Source organism: Lipomyces doorenjongii (genome assembly GCF_038497915.1).
Source record: "Lipomyces doorenjongii strain NRRL Y-27504 unplaced genomic scaffold V1508scaffold_130, whole genome shotgun sequence".
Lineage (NCBI taxonomy): Eukaryota > Fungi > Ascomycota > Lipomycetes > Lipomycetales > Lipomycetaceae > Lipomyces > Lipomyces doorenjongii.
The window spans coordinates 1-27,218 of NW_027118197.1; the positions used below are offsets into that span (position 1 = coordinate 1).

The following is a 27,218-nucleotide window of genomic DNA, read 5'->3' on the forward strand; positions in this document are numbered from 1 at the left end:
GTTCACTTCGTTTTGATATTTTGGTTTCAAGTGTGGAAACTTTTTGAGTGTAGATTCCTTATTATTCGCGATTTGTTGCGCTTTGTCTCCTTAGGAAAATATAGAAGACCACTATCAATATTCCATCAACTGCGATGAGAACTTTTGGCTGCCTGCACAGTGGACAACTGTCCTTGAGTTGACGTTCCAGCTTAACTAGAATACAAATAGACAGAACACGTGGCTGCAATCGAGGCGAACTGGCTTGAAAGCAATAGGATAGCATACAGAAGGGAAGATATAGTCATCCAGCTCTGGAATCAGTGACAGCTACTGCTTAGTCACTGTGGAGGGAACCGATTTCACTACTGATGTCGGCGTTGCCCGCAAGGAATTGTGGGAACAAAATTCTGAAAAGCAGAACATAAGTTCCGGAAACGCTCCTCGTGCACTAGTTATAGGTCAGTCAACGTGAAGAGTTTGCTACTCAGACTGAGAAAATTGCAATACGTCAGTGCGTCTTCTCGCCAGACGTTTTCGAAATCTTTATACCAGATATCTGGGTGAGTTCCCTGACACCCAGCAGATTGCAGCAATGTGAAACCCTTGGTCACTGACAGGAGTATTTCCGGCATGGTGTTGATCTCATGCATAACGCGTGTTGCTGGATTGTCATCCACCCTTTTCGCTTGACTATATATAGTCTACGTGGCATCTTACTTGTCCAATTTCCCTGCTGGATTCAGCGAGCTCAGTGACCCGGGGGGTCGCGATAAGCGCCACGCTATGTGAGGCTCGTCGGACCCTCCGTAAACGGCATCCATGATGTAATAAGTTTATCTTGTGATCAGTGTAATGAGTGAATGATCATGTGTCTTGCATATCCCTCGCACTCATACGAGAACTTTTCGATGTAAAACATGGCTCTTCGTGATAAATTATCCAATCATATAGATAAAATGCATGAATCCAAGAAATTCACTGCATATATACCAACCTCACGCGGCCTCCACTTCCAGTCTATTATGCTACTATTGATTCATAACAGACAAGTATTATTAACCACTACTCTTCGTCTTCCTCGGCTATATCGTCATGAAAATTTTTACCATCCAATGTAGGCTTAATGACACCAGCCCGGATTAAGAAGTCGCCGAAATGCTCGCCTTCTTCCCGCTCAAGTGCCCATCGCTTGAATAACGGCTTCAAGAGCTGGAGCGCTTGTTCCTCGTTAACGGCAGATCTGTAGAGCTTGTTCAGTCGCTGGCCGACGTAGCCACCGCCCAACATGAGGTTATAAACACCATAAGCCTTGCCAACCATAGCGATCTCTGCAAGCCATGGACGTGTACAGCCGTTCGGGCATCCAGTCATGCGCATAACGACAGAGTCGTGACGAAGGCCAAGTTCTTCAAGATAGGATTCGAGCTTTGATATGAAAATGGGGAGGTATCGCTCACTCTCAGCCATAGCGACACCGCAGGTAGGGAACGCAACGCAGGCTGAAGAGGACAATCGGAGTCCAGAGTATTGCAGGTTATCAATCTTGTATTCGGCAAGAAGTCGCTTGACCTCAGGCATGTCCTCTTCCGCAATGTTGCTGAGGATGACGTGCTGGTTACCAGTCAACCTGAATTCAGCTCCGGCCTTCATCGCAAGAGCAATTTCTCTAAGGCCTGTCTTCATACGGAACTCAGGAGTATCTTCAATACGACCATTTTCGACGAACATAGTAAAATGATTGAGTCCCCGCTCATCCTTGACCCATCCGAATTGGTCGATGTTAGACTCGAACCTGAATGCTCGTGCTTCGTCGAACTTAAATCCGAGTAACTCCTCCACTTTCTGACGGAAAACGTCGAGGCCCATATAGTCAATAGTGTATTGTAGACGAGCATGTTTCCTGTCCTTTCGATCACCGTTGTCACGCTGGACTAACATAACCTTCTCGCATACCACGACAACGTCCTCCTTCTTGACGTAACCAAGTATACTTCCTGTTCGCGGGTAAGTCGTCTTGTCGTTGTGGGTGGTACCCATACCACCACCAGCAACAACGTTGAAACCTGTGAGCTTGCCTCCGTCATCGACAATCGCGATCAAACCAACGTCGTGGGCGAATATATCGACTTCATTGTATGGTGGCACGGCGATGGCGATCTTGAGCTTTCGAGGCAGGTAGGCTGCTCCATACAGAGGCTCGAAGTCAACGACTGCGTTTCCCGCCACAAGCTTCTTCTCTTCATTATCGTCCGTAAGCCAGATCTCGTGGTAAGCGGTCATCGTCGGCAGAAGATGTTCACTAATACCTCGGGCATAGGAAGCAAGCTCTTTGTGAAGAGCATTATTGTATGGAACACCAGCGCACAAGAGATTTCCTACAACATGAGTGAGCATGTACGGATTAAAGCAAGCCAAACTTAGAGAAACGTACGGTTGGCATCACCACAGGCAGCAATCGTATCCAGCAGCGCAACGTTTATTGCCTTGATGGCTGGCTATTCATTATGTTAGGTGCAATCTCGTATAAGCGCCGACACTGGCAAATCATACCTTCAATTTCTTCTTAATCACACCATGCAACTGAAAAGTTCCTCGGGTGGTGATTTTGAAAGTGTGATTGCCCTTGTCATCAGCAATCTGGTCGATCGCCAACCATTGAGCAGGCGTTGACACACCAGCGGGCATACGAACACGAATCATGAAAAAATAAGCCGGCTCCAGCCCACTTGCCTTTCGTTGTTCGCGGATGTCACGATCGTCTTGTAGATATGCGCCGTGGAATTTGGCTACTTGAGAATCGGACGCCGAAATTGCGCCAGTCGACTCGTCCTTCAGACCTTCAACAAGGGTGCCTCGGAGGTAGTTGGACTGGATCTTGATGTCTTCATTGGTCAATGGCGGAGGTTCGTCAACAGCAGCGCCAATACCGTCAACACCAAGCGCCTTCCACAACTCAGTCTCCCATACAGGGTACGCTGTCTGGTATCCATCGGGATCCTGGCTATTACCAAGACCCAGCTCAACCATTCGCTTGGCACCAAGGATCTCCAATCTATGGTACAAGTCTTTAGAAGGCTTATTGTAGTAGACCTTATCTTGCTTTCGTGGCCAGTAATGGCTGTCACCAAGACCAAACACAGCGTACTTGACGGACGTAAGGTCGAGATCTGCAGACGACTTGACCGCATCCCAAAAAGTACGACCATTCTGCGGGAACTCACCCTGACCAGCGGTAGAAGTGACGATAACAAGGTTCTCTTCGGCACCTAAGTCTTCAACTGGGAAATCATCCATTGCCATGACAACTGCGCCCAAGCCCCGGCCCTTGGCACGTCTCTGAAGTCGCTTGGCAAGATTCTCTGCAGTACCCCCATCGGACGCGAATAAAATGGTCAACGGCGGACCAGTAAGACCCTCAAGAAGCTTAGAATAGGCGTCTTTGGCCTTCTTACGCTGCTGCATGCGGAGCTTAGAACCATACGAACCGGCAACATTCTCATCGAAGACAGGAACGCGTCGAGCAACCTGAGACAGATGGTTCTCGCGCTCCAAGAAGTTCTTGAGCTCCTTTTTCAATGCCTGTGAGTCGAGCTGGAAGTTAGGCAGGCCACTCTCATCGGGTCGAGGATCCCATCTATATAGAGGCCAGTAGCCAGAATCAACCGCCTTCTTTGTCTCCTGCAGAACAGTAAGAGCTGAATCAGTCTCTTCGTTGTAAGGCAAATAAGCAGTAATGATGGAAGGACCTGTAAACTTGTCCGCCTCAATGAAAGCCTGAAGAGCTTGAGTGTAGGAGCTGTAGACAGCAATTGAAGCAACGTATGAGCTGGAGTAGTTCATAGCGTAGAGTCCGATGTCCTTTTTCCGGCGGGAAGAATCCTCAGCGGAACGACTAGTGTAAGGCTGCGAGTCAATGATGAGAACATTGACATTCTTGCCAGATGCAATGACATTGTGAACACCAGAGGTACCGAGATCGTAAGACCAAGCATCCGAGCCAATGATCCACGAACTAGTCCCAAGAATGAGTGCCTTGTCATTAAGCAATTCGCTAGCAATTTCTGAGCGATCGCTTTCCAACTTCGCGATTACCTCAGCGCCGACTTCGGAAAGTTTGCTTAAGTCCTCGCTGTTGAGGAGGAGCCAGCGCGAAACAAGGTCGTTGGTCTCCTGGTTCGTGAAGGCATTCTCGTTAATTGCCACCTGAAGCTTGGCCATCAACTCCTTCTTCCTCTCCTCCTTGGCGAGGTACGTTCCGAATCCATACTCAGGGTTGCTAGTAATTGTCTGTGGAATACCAGTATTATCCCTGTCGAGGGCATTGAGAATACTCAACCGATCGCCAAAAATGTTATAAAGCATTTTGGAGTAGGCGGTTTCCAATTCTGGCTGTGTTAGGTGATACTCAGGGTCAACGTCGTGAGAGGCACGGCCACCTACCAGCAAATTCTGAATAGGGGTTTCGGACTGGATATTTTGAATGATGCCCCGAAGAGCCTTGTGAATTGTCTTGCTGTCGAGATATCCGAGCTGGTATCCGACAACGACAGGAATAGCGGCAGCTATAGACAGGTCATTATTGAGCGAAGATATAACGTCGAGCAGTACAGGGCCCCACTTGGTAGTCTGGCGGTGGACCTGCTCAAGCACACCAAGACGCTTGACGGATCGTGGAATGACGGCTAATAACTTCTCCGCCGACCACGGACGATAAACGCGGACCGTTATGACTCCAACCTTGGAGTAAATGTCGCCCCAGCCTGCATGACCAATAGTGGTAATGAAATTCTGAGCGGATGATCCCAAGATCAGGAGAGCGGTTTCCGCATTACCAGCACCATGGTAATCAAATGCTTTATACGTACGTCCGACTGCAGCACGCATGAGGTCAAATACAGCCTCAGTAGCTTGAAACAGACCAGCAGTATTGTAATTGACCGTTGTTAAATCAACGGTACCGTTGGCTTGCTTGCCGTTGGTCTTTTCCTCAGCGGCTTCCTCCATTGCGGGCTTCTCGGCAACAACATCAGCGGCACCGTTCCAATAGACTTTGTTAGCCACTCTGCTCCCCTTGGTTCCACGATTTACCAACGCGTTTCTGTCAAAAATTTTATCAATTTGATTGAAGTCTTCAAATGGAATAGGAGTCTCTTCACCCTCGGGTTGGTGAAAGAAGTGAATGACACCCTTGCCAGTGCGGATGGCAAGCGTGTGTGACGCGATGGCGAGGTCCTGCGCCTCACGCAAACTGAAAGACTGGATGAGCGTGAATCCAAGATGACGGAGACAGGTAATTTCAGAGAAGTCAGCGAAATCTCGGCTCATGGAGACGTGGACAACAACTGGAAACTTGGCGAGCTTCGCGAGATGTGTAATGGCAGCCGACAGGGTCGAAGATGCAGCTGTTATCGAGAGAAAGGTCGTCTTTCCGAGCTCCTCGACGGCGGTGAGGAACGGGTCAGCATTATACCTGACGGAGTAGACCTGCAATACGTTAACTATACATAAAGCAATCTCATTTTGATTACACATACCGAAGGAAGAGTTCCCCGCTCAGCCACGATACCGCGGACATTGTCGTGGACCATTCGGTCAAGAGCATGCTGAAAACCAACAAGGGGTGCAGCTTTGAGATTCGGCTGAACCGACAGTACGGTATCGCTGAAGAGATAGGCAACACGAGCGGCTGACTTAGGTAAACAATTGGCCCAAAAAAATAGTAAATCCGATAAGATTATACGTACCAGCGTCTTCGCGGGTCGAAACAAACCCAATTGGAGGAGGCATTATGGAGACTGGACGTCAGAGTAATAACAATGACAATGGAGGAAAGCTCAACCTGGAGCCTGGGCCACGACGCGAAAGGACACAAAAGCGGCAATGTCGAAAACTGCAAAGGCGATATAATCTGGAAAGCGAGAAGGGCCCAGCGGTCTGAGCGCGGAGGTAAATGAGCCGCACTTTGATAGATAGTCTCGGACGTCAATGTGTGTTGTGCCATATACTTTGTTCGAAATTTCAGATCAGGGGATTCAAGACTAAAAAAGCGCACTGTCCGAAATCTCTGGAATTTTTTTTTTCAAATTTATCCCGATTTAACTAAGCCAGTTATTTTTCTGGTGTTGCCGGGTGATTTGCAAAAGGGTTAGGGCCCACTGTCACTGAATTCCGACACAATTGGTCAGTGTTAAGCGATGTTTTGGGTGACAGTCGTGGTAGCGTACAAAAGTGGGTTGACGCTGTCAGCAACAGCAATCGCGTCCGGGGCTTTTCCAATAGTCAAATTTGCAAAACAGAATTGCAGCCCCTCGCCGTTAATTTTGCGCAGACGAGCTCACTGCTTAGTCTGAAGCACCTCATGATGAGTGCACTTAGTCGATTGCGCTGCTGACCCAGATTACGCACCGCAGAAGCAGAAACGTTGATGAGCATTCTTAACCTTGAGTGTATGAATCTTCGACTGTTTTATATTGGCTGCCTCGGAAAGCTAGCAATTACAAGACCGCACACCCTCAACGACATTGCATTCACTTACGAGAATACGGGGCAGGTCGCGATTTGTATGCAAGCAATGACAAGAGGCACCACAATGCCGAAGCCGTCGCTTGCAACCCAGTTCAAGTTAGGGATTCCGGATGGCATCCGCCTAGTGCCGGGCCATAGGCCATAACTATACCGTGACGTAGAGGAAGGACCTTAACCCCTTTGGAGTCAAATTTCAAGGCCAAAAAAATACTCGATATTGTGGATCTGTGTGGGCTAGGTAACCGTTTAGACAATGCGCAAGGCGTAGTCTGAATCTATGAATCTAATTCTGCCAGAGTTTGGTTTGTGCGTCTAGGAAATCTCGTGCTACACGCCCATTATTCTTCTTTTTTCTGCACGCATCGCACGCGCGCGTCTCGCTTAGTCCTGGCCGATTTGTGCTAAGCTTCGTAGGATTAGGGTCGTGCATGTTAGTCATCTGACGGGTCAATTATTCCCCGTTGCAATGAATACTCAAGCAAGTTTCTAATCTCTTATGGTGCCTAAAAAGAGTCTGCAGTTTGGTCCTCTGTTAGTCACGTGACTTCGCGCCGGAGACGCGTACTTGTTTTTCCCACTCGTGCTCAGACACGTCACAGGATACAGGGCAGAGTTCAGTTTTGACGGCTGATGTTGCTCAGTTTTGCCGTCTGTTGAGCCTCGTATCATGCATGAGCACCTTGGAGGAATAAAGAATCCCATGGACGTGAAAACCTACATCCGTCCCATCATTTCCCCCAACGCCCCTCAATTCAGTCTCGCGATACGATGGCATCCAAAGATCTCTTTTCCCACTTCACCATCTCGCGATACGATGGCATCCAAAGATCTCTTTTTTCACTTCACCATATGCGCATGACCACTAGGTCGCGTTTCTGTTTGACCCCGATGGAAGGAATGTGGAGATTATAACGTGTTCTTCGATGTAAACATGAGAGAGTATAAATGAAATTGATAATGATATGCCGCCATGTCTAGAACCAAGCCACTTGGTCCCACTTCCAATTCATGGTCCGGCGAATAGCATTGATCAATCCCAGTATCGGACAACAGTTTGCTTTAGTACCTAGACGTCCTTCGTTATTACAGTCTCAGACTTATTCTAACCTACATTCATTGTTTCTTAAGAAATATATTTTGATCATTTCTATATATGGCCCTGCAGCAATCATGTCGTCCAAGGCGCAGTTATTTCAGATGGAGAGATAATATCCTTCTCGTTCGATGCTGACCTCTTCGGGTTCCCTTTCGTAGAGTGTGATCGTAATCGGAGCGCGAGATATGATGGATGAAGATGGGTTGTGTGTTCCACCTCTGTTTTGGAAAAGACTAATATATCGTCTAAATAGACAATAAAAAAGTCATCGATAAGACCTCGTAAGGCATGATTGATATAAGCTTGAAAAGCAGCCGGTGCATTGGTTAAACCAGGGAACGCCATTGCTTGTGTAGGGCGATGGCAAACGAGAGTCCGGCTCGGCGAGCACCGGCCACGACGATTTGCACAATGGGGTCGTTCGGCTAGGACAAACCCCTCATTTTATAGCTGCCAAACTCCGTAACTTCGAAAGATAAGATAAAGCAAGCAAAAGAGAAACAAGAAAGCAATAATAACAAAGTACGTAAGCAAGACAAACCAAATAAGCACAATGCCAACTATATCAACCCTCCCATTAGACATTCTCCAGCTGACTGAATCCTTTTTTTTTTTCCTGTACGCAGTCCGGACTGATGGCTATCAGCCGTTTTAACATTCACCATCTAACCCCCCTTACGCGTTAACGTAGATTTCACCAACTATTATTGAGTCAATGCCAACACTGTCGGTCTGTGGCGACAATTCTAAGCAAAATTTGTCGTGATACTGTTTGTTTTCTTTAACAAAATAATCGTCCGAATCGTCCGTCTTGTCCTGATTCGCTTCTTCATCCAGCGGCTCTTCGTAATACGATCCTCCTTGCATATTTTCACCGTACACGGTGTAAGACATCCGAGACGCTAACATATCATTCCGTTTGTTAATGACGTGAGTAGTATTAGATAGTGTTGGCCAACCACGCGAAAACTGTATAAAGCTTTCTATTCGTTGACGGACCTCGTCCCTTTCTGTAAGAACCGCGACAGTTACACCTTGGCGCTTGATTACCATGGATGATAAATTTGATAGCGACTCATTCAGTGTCGCGTTGTAACTGAAATGCTTGAAAATATTCGTTATATTCGCATCTATCCCATGGAGTTGTTCATAGTATTGATCCACAATTGAGTCTCGTAAGTCCCAGTCATGTTGAATATAATGTCCTGTTATAGCGTAGTATAGTCCACCGTTCAAAGCACGGTTGCCTACTGAAGTGCCATTTGACTCAAATACCCAACCTTGGCTACTTCCATATGAATACAAACCACCGGCATTTGCTGCGCTCATTACTGTGAGAGCTGCACTACCTATACATGCCAGCGACGTTGCCGGCCATATCGGAGCACCTATCAACGCAGCTGCCAATGATGCTTTGCACGAAGCCATCGTAAATACAGTTGCTCCAGTAGCAATCATAGTAAACGCTGAAACTCCGGCGCCTATCAAGAATGTTTTTATCCACCTCTTCCTAACTATTGGTACTACTACTTTTCCTATATCACCAATATGCTTGCTACTCCTATTTAGCGGCAGCATAAATATGAGGCAATATAGCAAGCCACACAATATCAGGAAAAACATTGACTTGACTGCTTTGTTCACACCATTAATGCTGTAACTGCGCCTATTGATTTTGACCGTGAACCACTTGACTTCGCTCGGCTTAGCCACTTCATCTGCACAATCTGCAAAACCGTTGGGTGGATAAGGTCGATGATCTTCTAGCATATTATCCACGGAAGGAAACAGACTGACAGAGACTGACGGCACGGCGTCAAATATAATAAATAAGAGGGCAAATAAGTTGGGGTTTGAGGCAAAGTTGTAGTGAATAGCACCAAGCACAGGACAATGAACGACTTGACCAAGGTCTATGTAAGTGAGTTGATAAATTTTGGCATCCAGAATGCGGTCTTGTGTAATGGAGGCACTGGACGGTAATATCTGGGCACTAACAATTTTGCCCCTGAATGCAGGATGGTCGCAAGCTGCATGTCTGAAAGCTCACCCCAAATTAAGTGGGGATAGGGTTATTACTAACTATCAATCCTACTGTTGGATACACATAACTTACCAACTTCTCAGAGCCTTGTCTTATGGCGAACAGATACACTGAATACACTAATCCACGTACACTGGACCTTCAAATTTATGTAGTGGATTAGTCAGAAACGCTCTGGTGTAGATTATTTAGTCAAGTGTATACACCAAGTGTATCAACTCGTGTAAGTCGTGTTAAGTCGTGCAGTTGCTTGGGTCCCTGAATTGGCGGAATCTGTGATGATTACACTATCCACAGCGCTTACCTCAATCCTATACGCACCGGTCCTCTGCGAAGTAAACTGTCTGGTCAGCGATCGCTATGACGCATACTTTCCTACCCTTACTCCTGGTATTCACCTGCTCTTTCCTTACTAATCACGGCTCATGTCTACCTGCCTTAACGTCGGATGCATTCCTTCCAAGTCTCTATTGAACAATTCACATTTGTATCACCAGATACTTCATGGCACCAAGAAGCGAGGAATTGAGGGTGCGTAGCTGCTTAGGATGCATCACAGATCGGTTAGGTCATTCTGACGTCGTGATTTAGTCGCTGATGTCAAACTTAATATCGAGCAGTTCCTTAAGGCCAAGGACGATGCTGTCGGCGCGTACAAAACTCGCCGTTTCGCGAGCACGCGCCGTACGGGATTGGTTATCCATCTGTCACGTATTATGCAGACAAATATTCGGGATGTGATGGAGTCTTCCGTGTCCGAGGAGTGCTATTTGCGTCCATTGTGCGAAAAGGAGCCACTGGCGATATTCGAAATATAGTCTTGCCTTGCCGTGCCATGCTTCCCTGCCCCATGACAGTATATTTTGCCGTTGATGTCGGAATTATGACAGGACACCGCGGATTCATGGCGATGTGTGCAGCCTTCCTACCAAATCACGAGAGGGTTTCCAGTGTTACCTTCATTGATGGCGCAACCTTCATTTGCTCTGCGTATCTACGTCGTCGAAAATCTGAGGTCTTTAACAAGTCCGGCATGTTTCTTGCTTCTGCTGAACCTCACGGTGGAAGGAGTGGAAGGAAGATCAAAAGAAATACAATGCGATAACTCTTGAGTGAAGATCGCAAAAAGAGGGACTTCTGGGAACTGTACATTCTTATTATAAGCTAATATACTCCGCAGCGGTGTATGTAGTACTGCATTTAAGGTGTAGGAAGCAACGGAGTCTCCGAGAAGCTAGAGGGATGTTGAGCGTCGGCAGAGCATTCACAGACGACACAGGACTGCGGAGCACGATTACTGGTTTCGGAAACTTGATCAATTACGCCATGAACTCTTGTCCCGCTTGTATAGCTCCGCATTAGAAGGCAGGATATCGGCAGGTTTGTATGCACTTCATATTGTCAGTGTAATTTTGTTTAGGTACTATACTGAATGGTATCACAAGAGGAACATGGCGTTGAATAGTTTTGGTCTTCCTGAGAAATGGAAAGAAAAATCAATGAGAATTCTGCTGGAGCTGTGATAATGCATGAACGTTAACTAATCTGACGACAAAACATATTGGTAAAGCCATCGGCGTTGTCTAGGGTTTAGAAGCCTTGTAATTAATGCCGAACTTGAGTCAACATGGTGTATCGTACTCTATCAGCTTTTTATTCTCTATTTACATTATCAGGCGACTTTACAAAGCATTAGCTCATTGCATATGCGCTCAACGAAATAGTAAGAATATACATCGAGGGAAGTGGAAACAATAAGAGGATTATCGCAGGGACAACATAGGTAAACAGCATCAACGATGAGCAAAGGTTCTGAACAGAAGATCTGCATGTAGTTTCGCTAACATAGATCTAATTATTTCATTCAAAGTTCCGGCCGCCGCATATATCGAAACGTGTACCAGGGTTCAGGGTTAATCGCCTTGGTAGAGGTGAAAGAATTAATTATCGCAAGTTTGTTCTCGTCTGAATAAAATATCCGACTATGTGGTGCGGGAGTCTCGAGGTTTGCGGATTCTGAAGAGGCTACCGGCGACACGGTCTAAGTGACCGAGGCGGCAGGGCTAAATAAAACCCTAACGCCCTAGGTGAAACCCTAAACAACTGAACCCAAAAACGACGAAATATTGGCCGGCGGGGGCTAGGGTTCTACTATTGTCGGGACTATCCCTGCATGCACCAAATATGATAGGTACATATCATACCCAACCACCATGACAACCCTGACCCTCCACAAAATTCACTATAAATGTAGGGCGCAAGGCCAAGATCTAGAGACAATTGCGCTTTCTTTCGCAAGTGGTAAGATTCTCATCTCGCACCACGTATTGACTCTCTTGTAACGTGCGGATAGTGTTCAGGTATTTTATTGGACATTTTGAACTTACTTACAGGACGCGCATATTAAATTATTTAGTCATGGCCTTGCACTGCAATCCCGCACATCCAGCTGATTCTACGAACGAGACGACAAGCTTAATGTCCAGGCCGAAATATGGCGTTCCTGAGCGCCTGGTAAGGAGATGGGGAATTATGGACCCGGGTTTGGCAAAGACTGTAGTAATTTCCGCAGTTGCAGTGTCTTCAGTTATGGTCATAAATGGCTGTGCTATTTGTAACTCCTCGCAATGGAACTGCTTTGCTTCAATATTTTTTGCAACTGTTCTTATGAGCTTCGCTACGGCCTCAGTGATGGTCACCAGATCTCTGTCTCCCAGCAATAGAGAAGAGGCGCTACCCCAATTTGAAAAATAAACGCGTGATATGCGGTAATAGTACGATACGTCGCTACTCCGCAGTGAGATCAGTTGTCTTTCCTCTCCACATCTTGCACTCTCGGGTTTTGCCGCGGCAACAGCTTAACTCAAAGTCCAATCCTTTATAGGTGTAACGTCAATAAGTGACTTGTCCACGTTTGTGCTTTGTGCGATTTAGTTTGGCGAGCTTTGCGCATTTAGTGATAATCTATGATTGTAATGTTCTCGGGCTACATAATATGGGGTACTCTCGATCCCAGCGGTCAGGTCTCTGTGGTGTAACGACAACGTAACAATTAGCAATTACACATACGCAGAGACGTCTGGGAGCATGATCAACAGTTAGTCAGCTGCTTCCATTCCACCGAATGCCCGTCCTAGAGAAGGCTTGCCACGCTGATATCCCATCTAGATGTTCAGCGCCAGTAAGGTGCAATCTGGAGCTACGGTGGGTCATAGTGGTCGAGATTGCGACACCACCGACAGTCCTCTCCTTAATTAAAAAATATGTAGAAAGCTTTTCGTCGGATAAAGTGGATAAAATTCCCGCGAATGCGATCAATCGTCAGATACCTTTACTAGCAGCGCCAACAAAACCCGTGAGTTGATAGAATTGCGTGGCACAACATCAAATGCCATATCCTGCGAGTTTATCTTACAGACTTCTAAACACCTTCCAAAAGGTAGATTGCTGGGGGGACAGTTGATACCACTAATCCGTTGATAATTTTAGTATCTTATTCAAGAGTTGTACGGTACACCAACTAGTTATCTTGATTTAATGCATTCAAAGTATTAAAGACTTGCGCAGTTATCCGATCGCTGGGAAGTGTGCGCTTATTAGTATGTATTCCGCCGAGTAGGAACGCGAGGCAAGTCCCAACTCAAGTTATCCAATTTTGCGGTGCGAATATAGGCAGTCTGCAAGCAATCATGTTACAAAAATTGAACTATAGTTTAGCACCGGATGAGCTGGTTAGTATATCTTGATACCCTGACCACGAAATTTTTGTGGACGACATCTGCAGTACTATGATCCCACTTGCTGACTCACACAATTAACTTGTCATCTTGCCACAATGACACTCATTGAGGATGACAACTCGCGATGAGCTCCTCGACTACAGGAACCTCAAAGATGGCAGTGATGACCGAAGATCGAGTCGACCCTGATATGCACCATACTGCTCTTGTCCTGGATCCTAAGTAAATGGCAGTCTACCTTGGAGGAACTAAGAGAGGATAATAAATTTTGGTGGTGGATTGATTCTACAACCTTACGCCAGAATCTGCATCGACAGTATCCATAGTGTGGTGCCGGGCAGCCAATTGCAGCTGGACCAGCTTCTGCCGCAGACAGAATCGAGTATACTGATGTCGAGTCGAGCATGCTCCAAAGGCCGTAGCCACGATATCAGACTGGTAGCCCTATCTCAGATATTATACCATTGACTTACTGTGATAGTTCGCTGGTCAGTGTTACTGACACAAAAGACCTAAACTGGCTTTGTAATTCTGCCGCTGGTGCTTACTTAGCGAGCCCGATTCCGAGGTTGCAGTGGAAACGGCGGTGAGAGATTTGCTCGGTGCTCTCAGGGACTCCATGACGACCAACATCATGCGATTGTCGATGCTCGTGGGAAATATGTACGATAGATGAGTTATTATATGACTACGTAGGCACAACACAATTGTCGTGTATAAACCAGGTGTAATGATCGATACTAAAAAAGTTATATATATATTCCGCCGATTTGCCGATCGTATTGTCAATATCCGCATATCGGCAAAACGGCAAACGGCAACCCCCAACAAAGGTAAAGCACCGCAGCACCCGAGTGGAAGGAAACCAGCTTGAGAGTTCCGAGATCCGAGTAGCCGGGTCTGGCGGAGGACACCGACCGTTCGGAGTGCCGATAGACATTTAGTTTGGTACTAAGGGTTTCGTCCTGACACTACCGATATGAGAATCTCGATATGCGCCGCAATGGAGTACAACCGGGCGCTAGACGAAATTAGCTGCGTGTGGCATTATGGCCTGGCCACGCGCTTGCCAACGGATCATTGGAGAGTCAATCAGAATGAAATAATGACGATAGCCGTCCGAAAACACGCAACCGACAAATGACGAATCGGTGACTGCGGAAACTATGCTACTACCGGGTCACCGGCAGCCGTCAAGCTCTGAAAAAGTTTAATAAGATGGCTAAGCTCTAATTTTGGAGCTGCGTTGAACACTGCTTATTTCTTATCGCCACCTGGTCCAGATGACAGCGCCGCAAATTCCTAAACAAGGGAGCCGTGTTAACGCATCACCCTTTGAATTGTCTCAGCTAGAGCTTTCTATCACTGGGTCAGAGTCACTAAATGTCACTAACTCAAGCCGGGTGATTCTTCCCAAAAAGCTATATATCCAGGGTTTTATCTTTGTGGCCATGGTCTTGCAGTACGCTTGCTTTCGTCATACTAACGAGGTGTTCTGACATTATGTCAAAGTACTTACAGCGAGCGCAGCTTATATGCATACTAGTATGTGTTTTACTGCTCATGATTTTGGTCCTAAATGCACGTACAGCCCAGTCTGTGGATGCGACGACGAGTCTACTATCTAGGCCCGAATACGAAGTATCCAAACATCTAGCGAAGAGATGGGGATTTATGTCAGTGGGCTTAGCGAAAACCGTAGTAATTGCTGCAGCGGGCGTTTCGGGTACTCTGATCGCTTATGGCTGTACCAGTGGCTCGCAATGGAACTGCTTTGCTGCAATGTTTTTAGCGGTTTCTCTTATGGTCTTCACTGTAACTTCGGTGGGTCTTGCTGGATCTGTATCTCCGGTCAAAAGGGACGTAACGACATCGGTCTTCACGGAAAATTACATCAGTACATATATGGTATTCGGTAATGGTACAAACGGTCACCTCAAAAGAGATTCGCCAACGGGACAAGCTTACCGGATCTGTTTTCCTTGCCGAATTCTACGTTCTCAGACATACATAGGTCCGCACTAGAGGCATTGGGTACATTCAAAGTTGGCTTCTTGCATAATACAACGACAGGTGTTAATACTATATTTGTGGGTATGCCTGGCTTGGATATCAACAGCTATGATTTTGAAGGTCCTGGCTCGTATCATGCACCTGATCAGCTTGACAAGAATAATGGCACAGTGGTTAAGCGTAGCAGTGAATCTGTTAGCTACGCTACTTATAACTACGATAACGGTAACCAAGATTTATGGAACGAATACGTGAAGAGTGAAGATGTGGCTGGCAATCATGGTGATGCTATGGCTGACTATGTTACCGAATTCCCGACCACGAAGTACTGTTTGACATATGCAGACAATTCTGGTTGTCCATTGAACCAAAATGCGCTGCACGGTGAGATGTATTTCAATGGATATGGTGGAATTGATAACTATTACAACAATGATGATGATGATTCATACAATAGTTGCGGGAGTGGTAGTGGATGGGGTGCGATGGCCACTGAACCATGGGATGAAGACTGCTGGGAATGCGGGACTACGGTGGGTGGTCACAAGTGAATTAATATTAGATTACAGTTTAGAGATTTTGTTGTTGTGGATTTTTAAGGAGATTCATGGAGATTCAATGCACTATGCCTCTACGTTAAAGTATAAACGGGCAGGATAAAATGTGGAAATGCGTAGAACACTCTAGCCTACTATCGTAGATTGTAGAATATTCGAGCAATATGTAACTTGACGCAATTGGGTATTGGTGGAATGCCTAGAAGTTCCAGAAGGAAATACCTCAAGTATATATTGGGGTCATTGGAATCTGCAGTTGTACATGTTGTTTGCTATTGTGTGCTTCAATATAATCAAATATTACAGCATTATGTTCGTCCCATTTGTCCAGCGGTGCAGCTTGTCTGATGGAGCTGTGCCTGCCGGCGAGTTACCGTACGTCCCCTCCGCCCGCCTTGCTGGAGTTGCGTGGGACAGTGATTCTAATGCTATTCGTCATCAAAAAGTTTCCAATTTGTGTCTCTTCGTACTGCTCGTCTGGATCGAGCTGAGCGAGCTCGGAGTGAGCTCAAGCACTAGTGATCATGGCTAGAGGGATTCCGATCTGGGTGCGCACAGAGGATTTACGAATGTCAACGAGCACTGTATGAGATGAATTAGGCATTTTGGTCAAGGAAAGAGCCCATGCGGGCTGTCCCAGAAGATGTTGAAGACGAGGACGTCACAGAACACCACAGCAATTCGGGCCAACCCCCTGTCCAGGCCATCCAAATTTAGCATCAGATTGCACACTATTGCCAAGTAGCAACTAGCGTCATCCGTTCACAGACGTTGCAATCGTCGCGCGTTTTACTCCATGAACCAAGATCATCTCCGCACGGTGATTGAGCGTATACAGGCTCGAATCTAAATCTGACTTCCTCACAACAATGCTTATTCTACATAGGCTGCTTCTGTTGAATATTTTGTGGTCGTGGGTCAGGGTTCCTGGGGCTGACTAAATGCTGATACAACTAACTTTATAATACAGATACTGCTCGAGTTTTCACTGTTTGTGGGTTGTGACACTCATTTTCGGTAGGATGTTGACGATATTCGACTGATTATCGGCGTCGAATACGATATCGGCCAATCCCCCGGCGTCGGATACGAATATCGAATATTATTCGAAGCATTCTTCGACCGTCGAATCGAATATTCGACATATCGTGCCGATATTCGATATTCGACATATCGTGCCGATATTCGATATTCGACATAGTATTGCTAATCAACGGTAGAGATATGAAATTCAGTGGGATTTCAAGCTGGGTTCATCATGCAGTTCATGATAGATTGCGACCGTTAGACTAATCTGCGGTTGCTTTTCAGATACGAAAAGAGTGCATTGTTGAACTTGAAAGTACCGTATGAATCTGCGCAACTCGGACCCAATCTCTTGTTGTAAAGGGAGGGAATTCCTTCTGGAGTTCAAGGAATTTATTCACCTGTTTTTAGCATGTAAAGCATCATCTAGTATCCGGAACGCCGAATTTCACCGAGTGTCAACATCATACTCGATGAATTTGTCCGGGAGGTTGTTAATCTTGCATACGTAGTTCCACTTTTGCTTCCTTTGCGGGCTGCGATGAATCCATAGAGCTAGGATACGAAGTTTAGCCAGAGGTTCTTGCGCTACAACAGACCACGGCTCTCCGTCCATAAAACTATCGCATAACGAATATAGCTATCTGGACCACGGAAGAGAGGCTCATCATCCAGATTTTGCTGTAAGTCGTGATATAGTTGCAGAGCCATGCGTTAATGGCGTTGTCATCGGTAATTGTAAGTAGCTTACGCTCTAGATCCAGCTCTTTGAGCATATTTTTAGCTGTCACCGATAAGTTCTCGCCGCTATGCGGTCCATGCAGCTCTGTGAATTCTAACGGTCTTTATCTGTATTTGAATTCATCAGTGAGCCAGTGGCCGATTATCGCTAGTATAGGAAGGTTGTTCTTGCTCGTCCAGACGTCAAGAGATAGAGCAATGGTCTGGCAAATTTGCAGCCAATTCTTATTTCAGTTGAATACGCTGTAAAACGAAGTCATCCAATAGTCGCTGCCGAAGAGTATCTCGTGAAGTGAAAGGAAGTGATACTCCTGGAATATCCGAAAAAATCTGCTGGAATGCTGGCGATTCATAACTGTGAAGGGTTGCTTATTAGTAATAACCCAACGAAGGATATTCCTTTGGAGCAGTTGCTGGTGCGTCAGGTTTTCTCTATCTTTATCGCCCCAAAGACCAAGAAGGGTGGATCTATGTTTGTTCTTCACTGGCTCGGAGGGTAAAGCATTAAGGCCTTCGATCGAATGCTTTCGCTGCAAAAGATTCGTCATATTGCTGGTAGACGCGTATCGTTTGGAATCACTTGTATGCTAGGTACATACTATGCCAGTACGTTCATCCACAATGGAGCATTGGATTCGCGTGTCCGTGGTTCTCCGCTTTTTATACTTCTGGTCGTACCACTTATGCGCAATCTCCTTCTGAGTGAAATACGCCCAAAACCATTCCTTCTTTTTATCTGTATGAGGACGGACTGATGCAGGGTGATATCGTCCGAGGACATTGCAACAATTGAAGAATCAGCACCAGGTTGCCTAGTCGACTGCGAGACGGAATCCGAAGGTAAAACCTCGACGTAAGTTCTCTTTGACCGAATATGGGGTTGGCTGATGGCCCAGGAGTTGGACTCTTTGGCAGCTGATCTTCCGGTAAAACTTCACTATCGTAGCCGTCATTGAGGGCGAAATAGTTTTGGCGATACCCTCTGGTTTCCATCTAACTATGAGAGTCAATAAGCACTGGATTAGGGCTGGGTTCGAATAAGGATTTGCTTAGTCGTAGTCGACTTTTTTTGTAATTCGCTATTCGGATATGGTTAGGATTATATCCATCAATATTCGTATTCGATTCGTAATTATTCGTAACTTAACAGGGCCAAAAACTTTAAATCTGACATTAGCGCAGCTTGACCGACAATCTGATAATGTCGCGTCCGTGATACGCGCTTTAATTCGCAATCCAAATGTTAATACGACAACTGTGTATACGCCAACCTTCGCCTAGTCTTCCACTCATACGTCGCATATTCTTTCCACTACACAAACTGAAATCTTTTTAGCCGTTATTCGTGACAACTAACCAATCAATGGATAATTACAATGTGTGCCTCGACAAGCAGCCCCAGCGCTCTCAAAGGATTGATTACCATCTCCTTAATGATGGCAGTGATGAAGAGGCAGTGCCGGAAGACCGCATCGCTAAAAGGTCTCGTTCAGATGAAGGCAACAGCACTGTTGAGTCAGTTACTGCTGACGACACAGCAGACCAGCTCATCGAGCATCAACACCCTTTAGCCTCTCAGTATTACCAGTCTACCGAAGACGGACCATCTGAGACTTCGAGCCTCTGCGAATCCGAGCCATCTGGAAAAAGAACACAAAATCAATTTCTATGGGCACAGTTTACGTCCTCGCCTCTTCCTGGAAAGGTGTGGAGGACGAAGAGGGGTAAGGGACTAGTCTAAGATCGCCAGATACAGTGCAATCGGTGTAACTGGAAGACAACCGATTGCTCAAGAGCAACATCCACCTCGAACATGACCATCCATCTCTCGAAACATGGGATCTTTCCAAGTGAAAGTGACATAGAGGATGCCCAGACGACTGCAAAACGGCCATCAATTGCCACATTTTTTCAGAAGAAAGCGAATGACAGCAGAGCACGCCTTTTGGAGAAAAATTTAGTGCGGTGGGTAGTCACTGCGAGCATGGCATTTGACGCTATAGAATCGCCCGACTTCCAGCAAATATTTCAAAATCTGACAATCTCTCTCCCGTTCACGTCGCGGAAGACATTGTCAGGTCGGATTGAGGAGGAATTCGAGTCCCGCAGAGCACAGTTAATTGACGGGTTGGACCGCACCTGCCAGAAAATTTCACTCTCTCTAGACGCCTGGACTAGCAGAAACTCCAAATCCATTCTGGGGGTTATTGGTCACTGGTTGACGATTGACTTCCAATACCAACAGCGAGTCCTTGAGTTTGCTGAAATCAGCGGCGTGCACAGTGGGGAGAATATAGCAGAGATGATTCACCTGTCTTTACAGGAGCTCCAGATCGATCAGAAGCTGCTTGCTATCACGGCAGACAATGCGTCTAACAACGAAAAATTGATTTCTGAATTGTATTGCGATCTTGGATCAAGTCTTCATGACACAAATTTCTCCGCAGACGACCCAGCACCAATGCGTTGTCAAGGACTGGACAGCTACATCCGCTGCACGTGCTAAACCTAATTGTTAATGACATACTGTCCGCATTGGATGCCGGCGATCACAAAAGCGCGATGGAAGCTTGCGATCTAATTCAGGCAAATAAAGAAATCAGCTCGCAATCCGCGTTGGCTCGAGTTCGTATCATGGCCCTCTGGATCGCAAGAACGCCACAACGCAAACAGCAGTGGAAGCTGATTTGTCAAGCAAACAGGCTGAAAGATGCCTTCATCGAATACGACGTCGACACGCGCTGGAATTCGACGCATAGGATGTTCCGAGATGCACTGAACGCGAAACAACGGATCCAAAAATGGATAGAGAGTCAAGCTATCTTCCAGCATTCAGCGGCGAGGATTGGGATCGACTAGAACAGATTGATAACATACTGCGAAAGTTTGAAGAATTCACTCTTACAGTTTCGAAGCGTCAACCTCGCTTCCTATATATTACGAGCTTCACGACCTCCTCCATGATGCTGTGTACTGAGAAGGCGAATTTGCCAGTATGACCTCGATATCGCCCAAGCCGCAGATGCAGGACTAAGAAAATATCAGAAATACTATAATTACATGGATAAGCAGGACGCGTATTATATTGCCTTAATTCTAGATCCTCGCTTTAAGACGCTTTTGCTAGAGAAAGAATTAGGCGACGCCGCAGCAGATGTGATCAAGCATGTGAAGGACATTCTGCACAAACAGTACGCATCGGTAGCCGGTGACCCTTCACATACGGCCAATGAAAATGCGGTAGTTCAGTGAAAGAGTCTCGAAGCACGACTACTTGAGAAGCTGCTGGGTGGCAGGCGCTCAGAGACAGACATCGGCCGTTACTTCCAGGCGGGCGTCGTGACTGTTGATCAGTTGCCGACAAATAATAACAGCTGGTTGCTCTCTTGGTGGCGGGCCCATCGCGATGAATACCCACGTATGGCAGCAGCCGCCAGTGACTATCTAGCAATACCTGCATCGAGCGTGGCAGTCGAGAGGCTATTCAATATTGGAAGGGATATGCTGGGTGACGCTGAGTGCGGAGACAATGAGGCGTCTGGTGCTACTGCGCGACATGTATATTAGAGATTAGCGTTCAAAATTTTACGAATATTTACGAATAATTGACTTTTTATTCGTACGAATATTACTAAGCAATCAACTTCAAATTATTCGTATTCGACTTATATTCGTACGAATATTCGTAAAATCGTTATTCGTGTCCAGCCCTACACTGGATAGTTCGTATACAAATCTATACAAGAATTGAGAGCTAGTAGAAAATTCGGGTCCTGAGGGTTAAAGCCTTTAATAGGAAATGCTTTAACTTATTTAATTAGTATCACGTGATTTGCGCCGGTATTCGATCGAATGCGAATATTCGAGCCGATATTATTCGACCTAAACCTTATTTGTCGAATACGGATATCGAATATTATTCGGATGCCTTTGAAAGAGTCGAATATCGAATACGAATATTGGGAAAACCTGCCGATATTCGTTTCGAAACAGCCCTAATTCCGACTGGCCCCGGAAAACACGTTGTTATCCCGCAACTGAGTTTTACGACAATAACTTCATTCCTATCTATTACATATGTAACTCAAAGCTCAGTAAGCATGACACCACGGTAGGAACAGCTTGTGCTTGAAGCTCCGGGATCATGAGGTCACAGTTGATATGCCCGTGCGGCGCGGTCACACAGTGTTCCAACAGTAGAGCACTTACCGCGCGCAAAGTATCAGTGCTCCCTAGTCTGGATCCAAATCGCCCATGACAACAGATTGCTGTTCGTCACTGATTCTCACAACTAGTATCATTCAGACTGTCAGCGTTCTCAGCATTCGCATTCCTGTACCAGTCTGTCATTCTCTGATCATTTGTCTGCGTCATGTGTCTGAAACTTTAACTATGAGTGTGATTGGCGATCTTGACAATACTGAATCCGCTACGCGTGGCGTGCAGGCCCCGCGTCAAGTCGCGGAATTATATATATCCAGCCAACCTGCAAGGAAGACAAGTCAGATATCCAGTCAGCTTGCAAGCAAGAGAAGTAAGAGAACTGTGCGCAAATCGGTATTAACTACGAAGACAAGAGTAGCTGTTCACAAGCGTGGCCCATGGAGCAGTCCGATTTGATGGGTGTTGTGAGACGTCCGCTTTCGCCGGACGCGAAAATAGAAGTCCCGGCAAGTTGGAATGAATATGAATATGCGCAAGAGCTCCTTGACACTGAGGGAAACAAGTAAGTATTTTAACATGATCGCCTACACACCTGCCGCTGACGCATACTCGTAGGTTCCCTCGACTATGCTATGATAGCACACGGCGCCATCGTCGTCGCCGCTCCCACTCCACTGCACGGAGATATGGTAGGCGAGTTAGTGGGTAGTCTTGCAAATTCTTGTAATGAGATTTTGCTCCGCGGAGGGATCAGTGCAGACATCCGGCGTCGTGTATCTCAAGCGACCGATATTACAAAGTATCGGCAAGCAGTACGGGGGCTCACAATCAGGGAATGGGATGGCGCCCTTCGTTACCTGGTCAATTATGACGAAGAAAAAAAATTATGGTTGCATTTGAAGTTGGCATGTCGCAGTCCTATAGAAGTCTGCAAGAAGCTATCTCATGGTGTGTATGTGCATTGCATTGCCATCTAGGCATTGCTATGTGTCTTAATGAAAGGCCTCGTGGTGCAAAGTCAGATGTTCAGTATTATGCGAATGAAGAAGAAGCAGCGGCGGCCATCCAGCAAGCCACAAATGAGCTCCGTCTTCAGCTGCATCAGAACCCCTTTGGACCGTTAGTGCGAAACGGGGTTACGTGGTTTGGTACACTGGAGAAAGTTGTCATTGAGACTTTTCGCTGCGAGGAAACGAACTGTCCTCCAGGGACATTACTTTATCCTACGCGGTTTTTTGTAAGTGACAAACTCGCATGACCGAGGGTTCCACAGCTAATGCACAGAATGCAGGTAGTCATAAGGGACGGACAATCCGGGCTGAAGATATTCCGCCAAACCTCGAGGAGGTCGTCCTTGGAGACTGCGTCCCAAGTCATGTTCTGAATGGCCATGAAATTCTGGCCACGCCCGTTGACGTCTTTCAAAAAAGTTGGATTGAGGCAAAAATCAGCTCCGCCATCTTCGAGACCGCCGTCGAGCGTATCGAGAATAAATGCCTTATCTCAGAGTCCACTGGATGCTGACCCTGATTTTTTGCCTTTTTTAATATCCTTATCTCTCCATCGTGTGCTCTATCAAACGGATAGTATAATTTCATTCTCTTGTTTTGCAGGCTGATATAGAGCTTTGCAATTATAGCTGTGAGATACTTTCGATTCTCGAAAGACTAAATTTAATCATTCGATCTGTTCACTAGCAGCAAGACTGGTCACTTCAAGCCTCATTGCTATGGCTGATGACGATTCGGCGGCTACTTTCATCGCCCGCATCATAATTAAGATCACCTCAACGTATTTACGCATTTGTCAGGCTGTACTATATGTGGAGAATCTCCAGACGGGATTATACTTGGAACGCCCTGAGTGATGAAGAAAAGGAGCGCTATATGGACACGAGAACAGACAAGACTGAAATGTCGGCGATAAGTTTTGGCCTTCAGCTTATTCTTACAGGAACAATGGATCTGATATTGCGCTTGCATAAGCCGTGAACCGAAGTCGAACAATGTGATACTGTATTATTTAGCTTTTATCGTTGAGCTGCTTAGATAATATTCGCCAGTGGATAATTATAACTGAAGATCTTGTTTAAAGGATGGCGATCTTTCAATTGGCATGACCAGTGTGTGAGTTAGCAATGAGGTTATGCCAAATGCCAAGCTATGCGACATGAATAGTCGAACTTAGAATGGTCAGACTAATTTAAGATACTAGTTGTGTATAATATTATCTCCATCTCATTTCTTTGATATACTTGTTCATCCCTATCTGTGATCCTTCACCTATCCGTAGCTCATCATTGGCTATATGAGCAAAGTAGATAGTGCAATCAGTTTCCATTGGAATTAGATAAATCCGAGCGATTTTTAAGAAGCCGTTCACAGAGATTCATCGTAAAAAGTGACTGGAGGAAGAGATATCTAGCAGAAGTCCTCTTCAGTGGGTCTGGGCGATACTGACCCGAAACTAAGGGACGATCAAGCAATCTCAGATTTAGGACCAATGTTCTAGCCTTTTGCTACTAGTGGAGGCGTTTCGACTTAGTGTGAACGTAATTTTCTCTACAGCGAATGGGGCCCGATCAGAAGGCAATCGGAGACAAGTTTAGGATTCAGAATGCGGGCTTGTGTAATTCAGAGACTGCACGGTAGGTCTGAACGCTAACAATCTTGCCCCTGAAATCCAGGATGGTCGAGTGCGACATGTCCGCAAGCTCACTCTTTGGTAAATCGGCGTAGTCTAGGGTTTATAAGCCTTGTATCGTACTCTATCAGCTTTCTATTCTCTATTTACATTATCAGGCAACTTTGCATGTGCGAAGAGGAAACAATAAGAGGATTATCGCAGGGACACGTTAGGTAAAAGGCATCAACCATGAGCAAAAGTTCTGAACAGAAGATCTGCATGTAGTTCCGCTACCATAGACTCTAATTAATTATTTCATCAAAGTTCCGGCCGCCGCATATATCGAAACGTGTACCGACCCCACTCTCCGTTTCCGTCTTCATCTTCGCAGGGGGCCGGCGCAAATTCATCCAGATCAACCTCTAATCTTCCCACCTCCATGAACCCCTCTTTTGCAAATACTTTGTGACCTGCCTCTGAGGCATGCACCCAGCAAAAAACACCATCAGCGTCCGCTTTCTCTGTACCCCATCGTATCAGCGCAGACCCCACTCCGTGAGATTGGTAGGCCGGAGATACAGCTATAGCGACAATTATCATGCACTTTGTGCCGTCTGGCATGAGGATCTTCTGCCAGCGAGTCATGTCCTGGTTTGTTATGGATTCGAGGCGTTGAATTGGAGTCTGGCCGGAGTGTTCGCTATCTACCTTGGGCTGTGATTGTCCATGTCCATCACGTGAATCATGACTTGATTCTTCAGCCTTGCTCTTTTCACTCTCCTGCTTACTGTCTTCGCCTCTTCCGTTGGCCTTTTTTTCTTCTGAAACAGGTGCGCCTTGCTTCTTATAGCCGTGGAAACCCCAGCATATCCAACCAACAATATTACCTGTAGTGTTGTCCGTGGCTTTTAAAATTGAGCAACGCCCGGGGACTTTGAGCCAGGATGAGAGAACGTCGTTCATCATATTCGAATGGCTGTTAGGGTCTTGGCCAAGAGTCTTTATCCGTGTATGGCGATCGGTTGTGAAAGCATCTGCGGAAATTTTGGCCAGAATGGGTACATCAGAAAGAGTTGCTAAGTCAAAGGAGAATGAGTAATTGGTCATTATGGGCATGTGTGAAGAGAAGCCACAACTATTTGGCTGTTATCATATGAAATGAATTTTCCTTGCAACTTGCTGAGAGAGTCTACACAGCTTTATAGAGCGGAGATAACGAGTTGATTAAGATACGCAACGACGAGGCAGGGTAACAGCAGGGCCCTCAAAGTCCGCGTGCGTCGATACACCTAGCAAGCGGGTGTACTGCACCATGTCTGATACCACTGAACGAATGTCCAAAATCAATGGCTATGTTTTTCCAAGTCCAGGATTGTCCGTTGTTGCGATCTCGGCGTGGTCTCTGAAAGCGATGGGATGGCTGGAAGGAGGGCTGTGAGCTCGGCGAGATAAAGCTCCTCGGTCCAAAAGGGGTATTCACGAAATTTCTGTGGCAGATGCGTTGAATTTCCGCAGCGTAGCTGACGTAGAAGGAATGTTGTTTGGAGGGGCTGCAAGATCCCGAAGACGTATAATATAACCAGAATGTTGGTTGGGGGCCGAAGGTGATCATAACCCTGGGCCGCCGTGTGCGACATTCAGGGGATGCTGACCCGAGTCCAAGTTGCCACAGATTTTATACCAAATGGGCGTAAAATCTAGATAGCCGTCGCCGGTTCTGACGTGATTGGTCATTGTCAACGTCCGATTACCTAGCAAGGATTTATCATGAACAAATATTCTGCCACTGCTGAGAGTGGCGCTCATTATTACTAGTAGTTCTCGTGTGGCCTTGCTGGAAATATGCTATAAACTCCGTGGATGGTTTTCGGCCATGAGAAGAACGCAATCGCAACCTAATTCTATTCATAGGAGATTGCAAGGCGGGCATTGGCATGGAGAATAAGGTTAGCTCTTCGGAGGGTAAGCTCTGTGGCTGTCTGCCTGTCTCAGGACAGACCACCAAAAGTGTTCTCGAAGAATATTATTCTTCAACCGCGCTAGTCAAGTCTAGCGTAAGTTTGCGAGTAGCTCAACAAAGATCGCTCCAGGTATAAGCACTCATCCACGAGGACAGAAGTGATTAGTGCTAATGCGAGACCGCGGTATAGTATAAGATCTATCCAAGGTAAAAGCTTGCTATGAATATGAAAAAAGGGCGAGGAAAGTTCGTTTGATTCCAAGCCAGTTGATTAGTACATAATATTACAGTTACTGATGCAGAACCTAGAAACGAAAGCACACCGACTATACACTAATGAAATCGACGATGAGACAAGAAACGGAACGAAGAAATTAGCAGCGCAATTGCACTGAAGAAACCGCGTACCAGGACCTGGCCTGGAAGGACCGTGGGAAGTGTATTGAGAGGCTCGGAGATAATCCCAGTGTTTAAGCTCTGAATTGAAATGGAACGGGAGTTTCGGATGTCGCCATTAAACCCGGCTTTCGGAGCATACGGAATTGACCAGGTGAGGGAGGCCGGCATCAGCTGATGCCTGAGATAGTTTCCGCTTGCGGGACCCGGAGCTAGAGGTCTGGCCACTGCCTGTCGAGGGTGTGGTTTGTTTCGGAGATTGCTTGTTGTAGAACCATTGTTGCTGGTGCACGCTGAAGAAAGAACGAGGTATAGAGAACACGACGCTGGATGGGGAGAATGGGGAGAT

General features: G+C 46.3%; 9 protein-coding genes across 9 annotated transcripts; 5 read left to right on the forward strand and 4 right to left on the reverse strand.

Annotated features, from left to right (window-relative positions):
* Positions 1–964: 964 nt before the first annotated feature.
* Positions 965–5,871, reverse strand: V1508DRAFT_427740 (uncharacterized protein). Its single transcript, XM_066941716.1, has 10 exons — positions 5,727–5,871; positions 5,517–5,668; positions 3,262–5,466; positions 3,226–3,237; positions 3,183–3,204; positions 3,128–3,149; positions 2,991–3,100; positions 2,533–2,957; positions 2,414–2,477; positions 965–2,357 (listed from the first exon to the last, which is right to left on the reverse strand). The coding sequence occupies exons 1-10, from the start codon at positions 5,767–5,769 to the stop codon at positions 1,045–1,047; spliced, it is 4,368 nt and encodes a 1,455-aa protein (XP_066792450.1). The 5' UTR covers positions 5,770–5,871; the 3' UTR covers positions 965–1,044.
* Positions 5,872–8,113: 2,242 nt separating this feature from the next.
* V1508DRAFT_49607 (uncharacterized protein) lies at positions 8,114–9,711 on the reverse strand. The gene has a single exon (XM_066942937.1). It carries the CDS (start codon positions 9,371–9,373, stop codon positions 8,279–8,281), a length of 1,095 nt encoding a protein of 364 aa, XP_066792451.1. The 5' UTR covers positions 9,374–9,711; the 3' UTR covers positions 8,114–8,278.
* A 361-nt stretch (positions 9,712–10,072) lies between these two features.
* Positions 10,073–10,465, forward strand: V1508DRAFT_400756 (uncharacterized protein; the record flags this gene model as incomplete). The annotated part of the gene is made up of 2 exons (XM_066938364.1): positions 10,073–10,178; positions 10,239–10,465. 2 exons carry the CDS (start codon positions 10,073–10,075, stop codon positions 10,463–10,465), a joined length of 333 nt encoding a protein of 110 aa, XP_066792452.1.
* A 1,408-nt stretch (positions 10,466–11,873) lies between these two features.
* On the forward strand, positions 11,874–12,621 carry V1508DRAFT_427752 (uncharacterized protein; the record flags this gene model as incomplete). Its single annotated transcript, XM_066941717.1, has 2 exons — positions 11,874–11,903; positions 12,086–12,621. A coding segment is annotated over exon 2 (256 nt), but the record flags the coding sequence as incomplete, so codon positions are not given.
* Positions 12,622–14,934: 2,313 nt separating this feature from the next.
* On the forward strand, positions 14,935–15,951 carry V1508DRAFT_407011 (uncharacterized protein; the record flags this gene model as incomplete). Its single annotated transcript, XM_066938821.1, has 3 exons — positions 14,935–14,972; positions 15,004–15,295; positions 15,331–15,951. The coding sequence occupies 3 exons, from the start codon at positions 14,935–14,937 to the stop codon at positions 15,949–15,951; spliced, it is 951 nt and encodes a 316-aa protein (XP_066792454.1).
* Positions 15,952–19,087: 3,136 nt separating this feature from the next.
* Positions 19,088–19,465, forward strand: V1508DRAFT_435693 (uncharacterized protein; the record flags this gene model as incomplete). The annotated part of the gene is made up of 1 exon (XM_066942077.1): positions 19,088–19,465. The coding sequence occupies one exon, from the start codon at positions 19,088–19,090 to the stop codon at positions 19,463–19,465; it is 378 nt and encodes a 125-aa protein (XP_066792455.1).
* A 2,651-nt stretch (positions 19,466–22,116) lies between these two features.
* On the forward strand, positions 22,117–23,577 carry V1508DRAFT_444775 (uncharacterized protein; the record flags this gene model as incomplete). The annotated part of the gene is made up of 6 exons (XM_066942407.1): positions 22,117–22,225; positions 22,264–22,450; positions 22,504–22,541; positions 22,573–22,748; positions 22,805–23,129; positions 23,213–23,577. The coding sequence occupies 6 exons, from the start codon at positions 22,117–22,119 to the stop codon at positions 23,410–23,412; spliced, it is 1,035 nt and encodes a 344-aa protein (XP_066792456.1). The 3' UTR covers positions 23,413–23,577.
* Positions 23,578–24,646: 1,069 nt separating this feature from the next.
* V1508DRAFT_427768 (uncharacterized protein) lies at positions 24,647–25,752 on the reverse strand. The gene has a single exon (XM_066941718.1). It carries the CDS (start codon positions 25,627–25,629, stop codon positions 24,832–24,834), a length of 798 nt encoding a protein of 265 aa, XP_066792457.1. The 5' UTR covers positions 25,630–25,752; the 3' UTR covers positions 24,647–24,831.
* Positions 25,753–26,720: 968 nt separating this feature from the next.
* V1508DRAFT_442616 (uncharacterized protein) lies at positions 26,721–27,193 on the reverse strand. Its single transcript, XM_066942342.1, has one exon. It carries the CDS (start codon positions 27,038–27,040, stop codon positions 26,807–26,809), a length of 234 nt encoding a protein of 77 aa, XP_066792458.1. The 5' UTR covers positions 27,041–27,193; the 3' UTR covers positions 26,721–26,806.
* Positions 27,194–27,218: the final 25 nt, after the last annotated feature.

Coding starts and splice junctions, on each gene's coding strand:
- V1508DRAFT_427740 (XM_066941716.1), bottom strand. CDS start 5,769: ATGCCTCCTCCAATTGGGTTTGTTTCGACCCGCGAAGACGCTG. Junction 5,467..5,516: donor AGCGGGGAACTCTTCCTTCG/GTATGTGTAATC, acceptor AACGTATTGCAG/GTCTACTCCGTCAGGTATAA. Junction 2,958..2,990: donor AATGGTTGAGCTGGGTCTTG/GTAATAGCCAGG, acceptor GATACCAGACAG/CGTACCCTGTATGGGAGACT.
- V1508DRAFT_49607 (XM_066942937.1), bottom strand. CDS start 9,373: ATGCTAGAAGATCATCGACCTTATCCACCCAACGGTTTTGCAGATTGT.
- V1508DRAFT_427768 (XM_066941718.1), bottom strand. CDS start 25,629: ATGCCCATAATGACCAATTACTCATTCTCCTTTGACTTAGCAACTCTT.
- V1508DRAFT_442616 (XM_066942342.1), bottom strand. CDS start 27,040: ATGCCGGCCTCCCTCACCTGGTCAATTCCGTATGCTCCGAAAGCCGGG.